This window comes from Sinocyclocheilus grahami, unplaced genomic scaffold (assembly GCF_001515645.1).
Source record: "Sinocyclocheilus grahami isolate Dianchi unplaced genomic scaffold, SAMN03320097.WGS_v1.1 scaffold3.1, whole genome shotgun sequence".
Classification (NCBI taxonomy): domain Eukaryota; kingdom Metazoa; phylum Chordata; class Actinopteri; order Cypriniformes; family Cyprinidae; genus Sinocyclocheilus; species Sinocyclocheilus grahami.
This window is the reverse complement of record NW_015505182.1, coordinates 8,767,728-8,781,062: the sequence shown is the minus strand read 5'-3', so window position 1 is coordinate 8,781,062 and position 13,335 is coordinate 8,767,728. Positions and strand designations below refer to the sequence as shown.

The window sequence follows — 13,335 nt, the reverse complement described above, 5'->3', positions numbered from 1 at the left end:
AATGTCACGCCCCTGGACTGCCCCTGTATTCCGTGTCTTGTGTTTTGCTCCCCATGTGTTCCCCATTACCTTGTTTCTCCCTTGTTTACTGATTTCAGGTGTTTCTCATTGATTTCCTAATTTAGTCCAAGTATTTAAACCCTGTGTTTTTCTGAGTCCTGCATTCAGTCTAAACGTCTACTCTGTTTGCTACGTGTGTGTTCCCTGTAATTTTGGTTTCATTAAAGACTACTATTTGTCACGAATCCGGTCCATGAACTTCCGTCTGCTTGCCACCAGAGGTCACCCTTCCACTACTATGGACTCTTACACCACACCACTGTTGCTACAGTTCCCATCATCCATTGCACTGATTACACACACACAGTTGATTGCACACAGCACTGATTGCACACAGCTGTCATCAATCACACCTTCCCTATATAACACTCATTCTGATCCCCGTCAAGCTGCCAAGTATTGTATAGCGTATATCACTCACCTAGCGATAGCAACTCGACGGAGCCCGTTAGTTTTCATAGCCTTACCTTAGTCTTGCCTTGTCTGTTTTCTCGTATCCTGATCTTTGCCTGTGTACCTCGGATTGGGTGATCGTGATGCATTTTATCCCAGATTCTTTCAAAGAACAGCTTTTTTTTTTTTTGTGCTTTCTTGTCACTTGATGAATTTATTACAACCTTGCTAAATAAGAATATTTCTTTCTTTAAAAAACAAATTATTAAAAGTACACAAAACAATTAAAAATATTCAGATGGACTCTTATTTACGTCAATTACAATTCCCTACTGTGGAAAGAGGATGTTTTCAAACGATGGTCCAATTAAGACGTGTCCTTTCACATAATGAAGCATCTTTGTTTTGTACATTTAAAAACAAACAGGTTGTTCAATAATAATTGGATTTCACTTTGAAGCTAATGTGTGGTTTTTTGACATCTGCTTAAATGACATAGCTGCAATACTTCAAATTTTTTCCCCGTTATGTTTAAGTCTTGTGCTCAAGCGAGGGTTGTAAGTGAAGGTGACCTGTAGTACAGGAAGCATGGGAATGGTTTCTTGAGGAAAGATAGGGAATGAGGTAGATATAGTGCGGTGAAGACCACAGTTGCCTGGATACTGCTGGATGCTAAGCCGCGGTACAAAGGCCCACTTCAAGCTCATTGTGTACACAGCTGAGGAGAGAAGAACAGTTGTGTGAAATTGGTTGCGTCAATTGAATCAAGTGATGATGCTATTCTGGGCCGTCTTCCATATCTCTGCTTCCACTTGGATGAAAATAGAACATAAAAAAGTGTTTGCATAACTTAAGCCATGGACTTCACAGCCATAAATAACACAAAATGTGCCTTTCTTTGTTTCCTGGGATACATATTGTAACAACTGTGAGCTTTTCTTTCTTGGTTGAAGTCTTTGATATGCATTAGCCATCTGTAATTAGTTCCCGTATTATTTGGCTTAATATGATTACACAATAATTGTAGTGCTGTAATAAATAGTGCTTTGTATATAAGTATGTGCTAAAGGGAAAACAAAAACAAGCTTTAATTACATTACGTGTTTGTTTTTGCAGAAACTATATCTATTTCACTCTTAACTATACTAAGAAAGTCAACATGAAATAAAGATGTTTTTACTTTATGAAGTGCATTAGATAGATAGACAGACAGACAGACAGACAGACAGACAGAGACAGACAGAGATAGATAGATAGATAGATAGATAGATAGATAGATAGATAGATAGATAGATAGATAGATAGATAGATAGATAGATAGATAGATAGATAGATAGATAGATAGATAGATAGATAGATAGATAGATAGATTGCATGTTTGAAGGAAATAATTTGGCTATTATCTGATTGTTGGGTTACAATTTATTTTAAGGTCCAGTTTTTCCCATTAACGAACCATTAATTACGACATTTGCCTCAATAAACTCCTAATTTGCTGCTTATTAATAGTTAGTAAGGTAGTTGTTAAATTTAGGTACTGGGTAGGATTAGGGATGTTCGCCCCACCTGCACATATAGACGAGCCTCGCCTGTAAGTATCTGTAATTTAATTACACATTTTTTCTTAGTAACTGTAACTGATTACAGTTACATTTCTTTTGTAATTAAATTACGTAACGCCGTTACATGTAACTAGTTACCCCCCAACACTGATAATAGGCATGCTAATAAGCAACTAGTCCGTAGTGAGAATTGGTCCCAATACAAAAGTCTTACTGATTGTTAAATAAATAATGGACAGATTAATCGGTTATCAAGACTGTTTGCCCTAATAGCAGATTCTAGGGCAGACAGCCAAGAAGAAACCATCAAAATACCAAGAAGAAACATATACTACTAAAATATTGGGATAAATGCTAGTGAAAGCTAAATGGAACAGGCTGGAAAAGTACAACACACGCCAGTGATGCCTCATATATATTCAGAGATGTTATGAGATGAGTCAAGCATCATATCCCACTCAGCCTGGGAATAGTAGGCGACAGTATGAGAATATATGGACATTGCGAATGTTGTAATCACTGTACACATTGTCATAATTGCTGTATGAATCGCACACAGCGGATACAGCAGTGACTACTAAACTTCAAAGCTATTCTAGATGTGGGCTGAATGTAGAGTTGGCCGTGTAAATGAACTCCTCTGATGTTTTACAGGAGCTGACGTGAGGAAGCACAGCGAACGGTCGGGGGGATGACGGTACCCTCGGCCCATGAGTTTCACTGGCAGAGCCTGGCATGTCTTTCCAGCTCCCGCGTCTATCACTCATTGGCTGATGTTGGGGGGCAGCTGTATATGGTGGGGGGTTGCGATGCTTCGGGTCGACCCACCAGCGCTCTCGAGCTCTACTCCCCTGAGGTGGACCGCTGGCTCAGTCTCCCTCCGATGCCCACGCCGAGAGCCGGGGCGGCGGCGGCTGTCTTAGGTAAGCAGCTGCTGGTGGTCGGGGGAATGGGGAAGGACCAGCGCCCCCTGAAGGCCGTGGAGGTGTATAACACAGAAGAAGGCAAATGGAGGAAGAGGTGCTCGCTCAGAGAGGCGTCCATGGGGCTTTCTGTCACTGTTAAAGGTAGAAAAACCTTATTTTATAATCAACATGGAGTGATGTTCACTACAATTATAGTAAGTTATTCAATGAAAAAATGCAAGGACTTTGATTTTATTCATTAAATTGAATTATGTTTATTTAATTAATATCTTACATTAATATTATCAATATAATATATTAATAATATATTAATGGATAGTGAAAAGTGTCTCTATATTACAATTTGAAGAGAAATGACAAAAACAATTACAATTCTGATAAATGTTATGAAGATAAATATAAATATTAAAAGAATGCATATGTAATTCTGTGTATACACAAGTCAAAATGAATAATTAAGCTTACACAAACACACATATATACACAAACACACACACACACACAATTAACTGTATGTATAAATGTATGTTTTATACACTGAAAAAGGTGTAGGATTTTCTTAAACAATTTTCACTCAGAAATTGCTAGTAAACTTAACAAACATTTAGAAAAGAAACAACAATTAACATTGAATTATACAATAATATTTGTTTTATTTATGAAACTTTTTGAACGTTTTTTGAAAGAAGCACAATGTAAATTATATTAAAATAGAAAACAGATTATTGTATAATTCAGTGTTACTTGTCTCTTTTCTAACTATTTGTAAAGTTTTCTAGCAATGTTTGAGTGAAAGATGTTTCAAAGAAAATCCTACACCTTTTTCAATGTATAAAATATAAAAAAAATTCTTTGGAATAATATGTACTGATGCATTATGCAAAATAAAAAAGAATGTGTATTAAAGAATGAAATAAATGGTTTTATTTCATGTTGACTTTAAACAAGGAAAACATGTCAGTCACTTTAAATAGTCACCTCTTTTTAGTGGCAGTTCTGTCAGCACATGACATTTAAAGCATTTATTCATTGTTTACTTGACATTGTATTTGACATTGTAAGGTGAGAGACTGTTTTGTTCAAGAGTTCTTTGTTGTAAATAAAGATTTACAACAATTTGACTCACTTCACCTCTGTTCAGACGGCAGAGCTCTTGCTGTTGGGGGAATGGGAGCAGACCTCCTGCCTAGAAGTGTTCTCCAGCAGTACGACCTTCGCAAGGACATGTGGGCGCTCCTTCCACACATGCCCACCCCGCGCTACGATACCAGCGTCTGCCTACTGGGCTCCAAGATCTACGTGGCAGGTTTGCTGAGCAGAGAGAGTCCTTGTGTATCTGCAATCTACCCTTGTGCATTAAATACTTTACGTGTGTGTGTGTGTGTTCCTGACCTCGCTGTAGTTTTGGGGACAACACTGCTGAAAATGTCTCCTGAAGTTTGCTAAATCTGAAAAAAGAAATTAATAAGAGGGTTTCTGCAGGTCTTAGAAAGTCTTCTACAAATGAAGGCCTTAAAAAGATCTCAAAATATTGTAAATTCATGAAGTCATAGCATTACATTTTGCATATACTGCAAAAAATGAACAGTATTTTTGTCTTGTTTTCCAAATATCTACATCCTCAAGATACATTTACTTGAGAAAATTAAGATATTAGGTCATTTTCTGAGAAGCTGAACAAAACTAAGTGGGTTTATACTTAAAACAAGAACAAATATCCATCACTTGAGTAGGAAAACTTGTTTTCCTTTGAATTTTTCTGAGCCCACTGGCAGATATTTGTTCTTGTTTTAATAAGTTTCTCTGAAAACAAGACTTCTTATCTTACGTCATTTTGCTCATCAAGTAAATATATCTTTATTTAAAAGTCTTTAGGCATTTGCAATGGAAAATAACAAAAATACTAAGGAAAAGCATCTTTTTTTTTTGCAGTGTGATCAGAGTGTTCAGTAAAAGATATTTCAATATTCTAGCAGTTTTTGTAAAGTGTTTTTTTATATTTTTTGGCAAAACTGTTTCTAATACAACTCGTTGTTTACTCCCTAGGCATTTGTATTTAGAGAACATATTATTTGTTACCTTCAATTTTTCCTTCACTTGGTCTTAAAATGGTCTTTAAAAAACATGCGAAAAACCTGAAATAAAACTCCAAACGATAAACAAAAAGATAATTGGCTTATAGACTTTGTGTTTCTAAATATGCCAGATACTTGGTGCTTCACTATGCAAAATGACCATTCACCATCAATATCTGTGTTCCTTCAGGAGGACGTCAGTGTAAGCGTTTGGTGAAGGCGTTTGAGGTCTTTGACATGGAAAGCCGTACCTGGTCCTCTCTACCCAGCCTGCCTTGTAAGAGATCTTATTCTGGGGTCTTATGGGACAGCGCCGGGCGTCTCTGCTGGTTGGGAGGGCTCAGACAAGGAGGAATACACCAAAGTTCAAAGTTTACCAAGAATGTTAACATCTTTGACACCAACCAAGGTAAATTAGCTAGACATGTCAGAAAGTATGTCTCTCATATTTACATCCAAATGACCGTTAATTCAGATAGAACAGAGCCCAAACTTCAAAATGAAACTATAAAATGCTTAAAGGGTTAGTTCACCCACAAGTGAAAATTACCCCATGATTTACACACCTTCAAGCTATCCAACGTGTATGACTTTATTCTTTCAGACGAATACAATCAGAGTTATATTAAAAAATGTCCAAGCTTTATAATGGCAGTGAATGGGGGTCGAGATTTTGGAGGCCCAAAAAGTGCATCCATCCATCAAAAAAGTGCTCCCCACAGCTCCAGGGGGCTGATAAAGACCTTCTGAAGTGAAGTGATGCGTTTGTGTAAAAAAACTTTATAAACCGTAATCTCTAGCTTTCGCTAACTGTCATACACGCATTCACCAGCGAGTGCATGGCAATCATGGAGTATCATCTTCAAATCATGGAGTAGTTGTCATTTTTGGGTGAACTATCCCTTCAAATTGTCTGCATTCAGTCAGATTTGGGATTATTAAGATTTTATTTTAAGAAATGAATCGATTTTATTTATATTTCAAATAAATGCTGAAAGAAACCTGCAAAAATATGCTTAGTGTTGAAGCTCTGTGAATACTGTAACCTGTGAATATAGGCACCAAATTAAATCAGCTCTGCTTGTGCATGTGGCATAGGCCTTAGTTGTAATCTGTGAAATCTCCAAGAAAAATAGTTTTAGATGTTGAATGCATATCAGCAAAAATGTTTCAACGCACAAATATATTAGTAATCTCGATAACTGTTCCCTTTTTATTAGATTTTGTTTTCTCGGATTAACCCAAAAAAAGGGGGTGGAAAGATACAAGGTGTGACAAAATGTAAGTCCTGCTGAAATGAGTTATTGATTTCTCTCCAGCTTCTCACACTTTTTCTTCCTCTACATCGTTTCCGCTCAAATTTGATATTTTCTAATCAGATTCAGCAGATGGGAAAATGTGACTTTTTTGGCCCCAAGGGCGATAAAAAAAGTTCCTATCATAAGTGGGCAGCGAGGAGGTCATCTTGAACAACTGAACTTTGCACGCTGCCGTGTGAATCATTTCTCTCTTTTTTAATTATTCCATTACTGGCACATGTGTCAGCCAACAGGTGCATGAGCCGCCGTTCACAGAGCAGCACGAGGGATTAAGCCTCGCTATCTAATTTCCTTCTGCCCAGATCCGACACTGGCAATAAAGCCCTCGCGTACAAGTCTCCCAGTCTAATATAACTAGGCGATAAGATCATGGGATAGGAAGGGGGCGTTAAATGATGCTATTCAGAAACACATTGTCATCCATTATCCAAAACTCATCCTGATAGATAGTTGAGCCCATCTGCTCTTTTGTCTTAACACTGGCTGCCGTGGAGAGGGTTATATCCCGAGAAAATCCCAGTTCTAGGCAAGATGGATGTGCTCTTTATTAAGCATCCAACTTGACACTGTATACTTGGTAACTGAGCAGCGGTAGACCCAGAACAGCATGTTTTTATAACTTTATGCCAAATGAACAGGCACCAGGACGGACCCCACCACCTGTTTGAAGGGAATATGAGTTTGCATCTGAATAAAAAGCATGCTTGGCATCAGAAAAAGTTAATGAGCATCACTGTTCAACAGAAAAAGCGTCAGATTTTCGGCCAACAACAGAGCGAGCGTTGCACGCCAAGGGCTGAAATCAATATCCTGTTCAAAGCTGACAGACCCTTCATTGCTCATTCAAGTTAGACACTTTGATCCTGATCCAAATTGCCAAATTTGCAGCAAAACATCAATAAATGATTTAACTAAAATCGACTGAGACAAACAAACTCGGCGAGCATCCTTGTTGTCCACTGACTACATAGGCCACTACCTTTAAAGCAGCTTCCTGGATGAATATTGCATAAGGTCTTTAAATACTATAAAGTCAACATTGCAGCTAATTTGGGGGTGAGAAGCACCCACTTATATCAGAAAAGAACATCTGACTGACATGTAAAGCAAACAACCACAGTTTGTCGACCTTTTTACATTACGTAACTTTTTTTGTTGTTGTTTGTTTTTTTAATACAGCAATGTCAGCATGATGCTAAATGAATGATGTTAGAACTATTGGGTAGAAAGTCATTACTGGGTCAGTTTTTTTTTTAATAAATAAAAATATACACACACACACACGTACATACATACATACATACATACATACACATATATATCAGAGAGGCTGTGCCTCCTCAAAATATTGGATAAGAAAAAAAATCACAGTACAAAAATAAAGCAACACCAATATTACAAAATATAATAATAAAAAATGTATAAATCACTAATTTTTCTAAAGAAACATTGTCCAACAGTGACACCAGCAGGTAAAGTTACATTGGCGAATAGGCGTCTGTCGTGTCTCCCCTGAGCCCATGGACCCTTTTCACAAGACTGTGATGACGCATTTCAACGGTCATCAGCATTGTAAATCCTCCAGTTTTTTTATATTTTGATTTTTTTTTTTTAAATGTATGTACATTCCTAACACTATACTTTGTATTATATCACCTCTGCATCAAATTACAAAAAAAAAACCTAGTTAAAGCTAATGCAAGGGTTTTTCTAATGCAGTGTCTATGGGAGGGATGGTAAATTTGACATTGTTCTCTCTTCTGACTGCCATTATCAGTCTAAAGTTTTTTCCTTTTTTTTTGAAAGTCATTAAAACACTATCATGGAATTTTTCTTTTGATATTTGAGCAAATAGGAATGCAAAAAATATATTTCTGGTACTCTCCCATTCACTGCTCTTGAAGTTTACCCTACTATGACGACTTCCGCTTCTGAGAAACCCGGAAATGTGAAAAAGGTCTATTGAGTTTTAACAGACCACCTAAAGCATGCCGTGAGTTTGCTGGGGGGTAATTGAGAATGAATGTTGGAAAGTCACATGAGAGGAGGCAATGCCTCCATCTCAAAATGACTGGTTATCGTCAGCTGTGATTGGTTCATGCGATAAATCGTGAATCAGTCTGAATGAACAATATAATGGGTTTAATGGGATGACTAAAGTAAACAGAATTACTTTAGAAGTGTGTGAGTAGAAGTAAACAACTCACACACTTAGATATAACCATTTTGTTATGTCAAGACTTGTAATGGCTTGAAATGGCCTGAAAACATGATCCGTGGGTTTTTTTAGTGAGTAATTAGCTTGGTGAAATTTAAGGTAAATCTACGTGTCTGTGACCAATATTTACCGAGCTTTGATGACTGCCCTAGTGAAAAATTAATATACTAAAATGTATTTCAAATACATTTATTTCATGTTAAGTAGTACTCCAAATAAAGTTCAATTATAATTTATATATCAGTAAGTTTCGAGCGATATGTCAGTAAATATTATTTATATATATATATATATATATATATATCTGTGTTAATGGTGAATAGTGTGTAATTTATTCCAAGTTAAAATACTCTCTTGCATCCCATTTTAATGTACAAACTATACGTAAGCCATTGCTAAAATGACATTTTGTAAATTGCTTCTAGTGGTGCAGAAATTATCCACTTCACCTTTAATATTTAGCATTTTATTATTGTTATTTGTGTCCGTTTTGATTTGTAGGAACTTGGTTGAAATCAGAGGACACCGTACCCTTGAAAACCAAGCGAGCAGACTTTGCCGCAGCCATAGTGCGAGACAGAATGATCGTGGCAGGAGGCCTAGGTATGGAAGTTGCATCATAATATATTTATCTACTGCACAGTTGCGGTCACGGTTGGTGTCATCCAAACATCTGCTCTCTTCCTACAGGCCATCAGCCATCAGTGCTGGACACTGTCGAAGCCTTCCATCCCGAAAAAAGAAAATGGGAGAGGCTGTCGCCCATGTCGACGCCACGTTGCTCTGCCTCCAGCATTGTGATCCGTGATCGACTACTGGTAGTAGGAGGTGTCAATCAAGTCCCATGCTCCGCCCATGAGATTCTGTATGTAAAAGAGGAGGAGATTCTTTAACCATAGAACTTTAGGTTTACACATCGGAAAAAGTTGCCTTCAATGATCAAGTAAAACACAAATTTTCACTTCGCTTGGTAAAATTTTGCATCAAAATCCAGTCTGCGCAATTGGGAGTTTCACATGAGGTTGAAAAAGTTATTGATTAAGTTTTCACTCATGTTCAAGTTGGTCATGCAAATCCGTCATGCTGAGCAATAGAAATCTGATAACTTCTGTGTGAGCTGTGCTTCTTACGCTATTGACCTATTTTGCGAGTTGGGATTTTCGCAAAAAATTCGAACACAGATTTTGCTTGTTCGAATTGGTCACATGAATTTGCCAAGCTAACCTATAGAAAACTGCTGGGCTCATGTAGCGAATTTTCATAACCAACTTGAATACTAGCGAAAACTGTGTGAGGAAGTTTATCATAACCAAGCAGCTTCCTATTGGTCAGCTCGGCGAATTGACATGACTAACTTCTCTACGCTGGGAATTTTTTTGCCCTCATGCGAAATTCCCAATCATGTGGATTAGATTTCGCCCTCAAAATTTTGCTAATGTGACCGCACCTTAAAGCCTAAAATATACTCTACTCAAATAAGCAAATGTGAATCTTGCAATGCACTGCAAGCGCAATAGGCGAGGGTGTAGATTTTCCTTCAAACATTTGTTTAAATTGAATTCAGGTAGCTAGCTACAAACATGTCAACAGTTTAAATGTAAAATGTCATTTTTGCTAGCCCTAGCACATGATTCTCTTCGAACTGTTGCTCCGCCATGACAGTAGTTTAGCTGAAACAGAAAAATGACTGTAGAAGACGTTTACACTGATGCCTACTATAGCGCCCCTCGTGGCAATGCTGACATATTTCATATGCATGAAATCAAACTAGATTTGGTGTTTATGCACTTATGTAGAGTATGTTTTGGGCTTATTATCAGCACAACAAGGTTCTTGAATGCTAGACTGTTCAAACAAATAAGCTGCACTATGTGACAAGGAATAACTAAAGCACATTGTAGGAAACAACATGTATTTTAGTTCCACGAAGCTCACCGTTAATTCCATTATTACAAACTGCACAGCAACGACAATCTGCCTTTTAAAGCCAACAGCACCAAACACCCACTGAATGATCTAAGCCAACAACATATATGCACAAACACACATTCAGAGACACAATAAATCAGTGTTTGAAATAGAAACAGATTTAGCAGTCTCCCTATAACCGTGTATTGAGATATTTTTAGGGTATTTACCAGGTTGCTAATTAATCTACTGCTATTTTTAGCATAATCATTTAGTAATACAGCAGAGGTCTTATTAATGAAGTGAAGTGTTAACTTTAGGATATTATTTGTGCATACCTCACTGCATTAGATGTTTAGGAGGTGTTATGTGAACATATTTTGGTGGTTTGTATGATGAATATTGTTGGTTATTTTTCAATCATTCTGGTCAGTTTCATCCTTGTCAAAGGTCACTTGCACTGCTGTAGCACATACATGCAATCCTTTTTCTATATATTTACAGGGTCTTCAGCAATTTACGGTAGCATCAAGTACTTTGTCTTTAAAAACCCCTTGAAATCAAAAATAGGTTTTGTAACCTAATAAAATAAATAAAAGAAGAAGAGCCTTTCCAAACATCCTGCCCCAAGAGGACCAAAAACTCCAGTCTACTTAGGATTTCATGGGGTTTTTAATACTATACTAATAAGATATTGAGTGTGTTTACATGCATAACAATCCTGGCAATGCAAGAAATGTTTATGTGAGTTTTGAAATGATTGGTTTGCATACAGTATGCACACATTAAATAAACCACCAGGAGTGTAGCTTAAACAGTTTATGTTTAAACCTTGACCTTCAACTAAAAAAAAAAAAACAACATTTGTGTGTTTACATGACCTTACATGCTGCTGGGTTATTAAGCATAATCAGTGTAAGACTGTGCAAGTAAACGCACTCATTGTCAGTACAAGGTTCAGAGATGCAGTATTTTGAATCGAAATAAAGTTGAAAAGCCTTTAGGGAAGTCATCATAGCTGTGGCCAATATCTTTAAATGATGTTTACTTTTTTTCTATTATGATGTTTTCACTTAGCCATTTGCTCTCATTTTGGTAGAATAATGTTTCTTGGATGCACATAGCAATAAAATGAAGCACTGTAATATATGGTTTTCTACGATGCTTGTACATTTGTGGTTTTGCCATTAAATGAACTTTGTCTCCTGCTCTGGTCTTCTTGCTTTCTTGTTTCTTGGTTCAAATGCACTCTTATCTGGGGTGGGAAAAAGAGAAACGGTTGATTTTCTGTTTTCTTTTTATTTAATAATGTCAAATAGCGGCTCACTTACTGGAGTCTTGAGCAGGATGGTGGTTGACACAGAATGAGGAGCGACTCTAACCGTGTGGACTCCGGATAAACCAAGGTTTATTTGTCTCTATTGATTTCTTTCACCTCAGCAGAGGTGAAATGTGTCTCGCGGTCCTGTCGGCCACACTCAGACCTGCTGAAACACTGCAGAGATGCAGTTAAAAAGTGCTGCAGTGGTTCTGCACAGTTTATCTGCAAAATGAGGCTAGTGCATGTGTTACTGTGCTTGGAAGACTCTTGGCCAGCTTTCCAGGAAGTAGTAAAGCAGTCTTAATTTCAACAAATGCTGTCACAGAATTCATATTTATCAGTTATAAGAAATTAGATGACTGGTAAATCATTACAGTAAACATGCATGACATTGTTTTAACTTGCTTGCTAAAAATGCAAGATGTAGCCTACCAGAAAACACAAATGTTAAATATCATGAACAAACAGCAATATTAGTTACAGCTAGTTGTACATTTGTAGCTATGTCCAGTGTCACTCATTCCCTTCGTTTCATTCTGTGCTCCAGTGTAAGTGCAAATTGGGTGGCTGGGATCATTTGATCGAACCGATTTGTGTGCAAATTAGTGATGGGTCGATGGAAAGATCAGATCATTTAAATGACATGAACTTTGAGTTTCTTTCGGCAAAAGGACTAATAGGCTATGTTATTTCATTCTTTTAAACAGAGTTAAATAGCAATACCTGAATTCCTTGAACCACGTTCACACAGCAATTTCTGATCATACTCCAAACCATTGGAAATCATTATAATACAGCAAGCCAAAGATAAATTATAAGAAACAAAATTTTGTCTACCTCTTGTCACGTGACAAACGTAAAACGAACAAATCGTTCATAGAAATTATTGAAGGACCGAGTGTAAAACTCTATGCAAAATGAATCTAGTGCTGGTGTGTCATATGGAGCGCCTTCCTCAAAGTCTTAAAGGGGTCATATGATGCGATTTCAAGTTTTCCTTTCTCTTTGGAGTGTTACAAGCTGATTGTGCATAGATAAGATCCCTGAAGTTGCAAAGACTAAAGTCTCAAAACCAAAGAGATATTCTTTATCAAAGTTAAGACTCTGCCACGCCCCCCTAAAACGGCTCGTTCTAACACGCCCCCACATATCTACATCACTATGTGGAAATATTAGCATAATGCCGCCCAAATGTGCACGCAAAGAAAGAAGGCGTGGTTTCAGTAACCGCAGTTAGCGTTTCTAACCAGCCTGACAAAGCTGGTTGGCAACTAGCTGGTTTCCCGACCTGGCTAGCTGAAAAGTGCCTAAAAGCCAACAGGCCAGTTTTACCATGCTGGAAAACCAGCTAAGACTGTTACAGGTTTTGTTGTGTGTGTAGGTTGTGAATATGAATACAGCGATGGAAAGAATCAATGAATTTGAACCAGTTCATTGGAACGAACCGACTCACTCAAGTGAATCGGACTGTTAAGTCTACTGGTTGGTAAGCCTGCACTTATACTGTTTACCACTTGGTGACACTGTTAATCAGTTTATGTATGCTTAAAGTC

At 37.4% G+C, this 13,335-nt stretch overlaps 1 protein-coding gene across 1 annotated transcript in view; it reads left to right on the top strand.

Moving 5' to 3' along the window:
• The window catches only part of LOC107581204 (kelch domain-containing protein 8A-like), a 23,055-nt gene extending 13,382 nt beyond the window's left edge, over positions 1–9,673 (top strand). The window contains exons 2-6 of the mRNA XM_016266755.1: positions 2,670–3,082; positions 4,083–4,247; positions 5,207–5,425; positions 9,055–9,156; positions 9,244–9,673. Coding sequence (XP_016122241.1) covers positions 2,707–3,082; positions 4,083–4,247; positions 5,207–5,425; positions 9,055–9,156; positions 9,244–9,446 — 1,065 coding nt within the window. The 5' untranslated portion in view covers positions 2,670–2,706 and the 3' untranslated portion in view covers positions 9,447–9,673. The remainder of the gene's footprint in view (positions 1–2,669; positions 3,083–4,082; positions 4,248–5,206; positions 5,426–9,054; positions 9,157–9,243) is intronic.
• Positions 9,674–13,335: the final 3,662 nt, after the last annotated feature.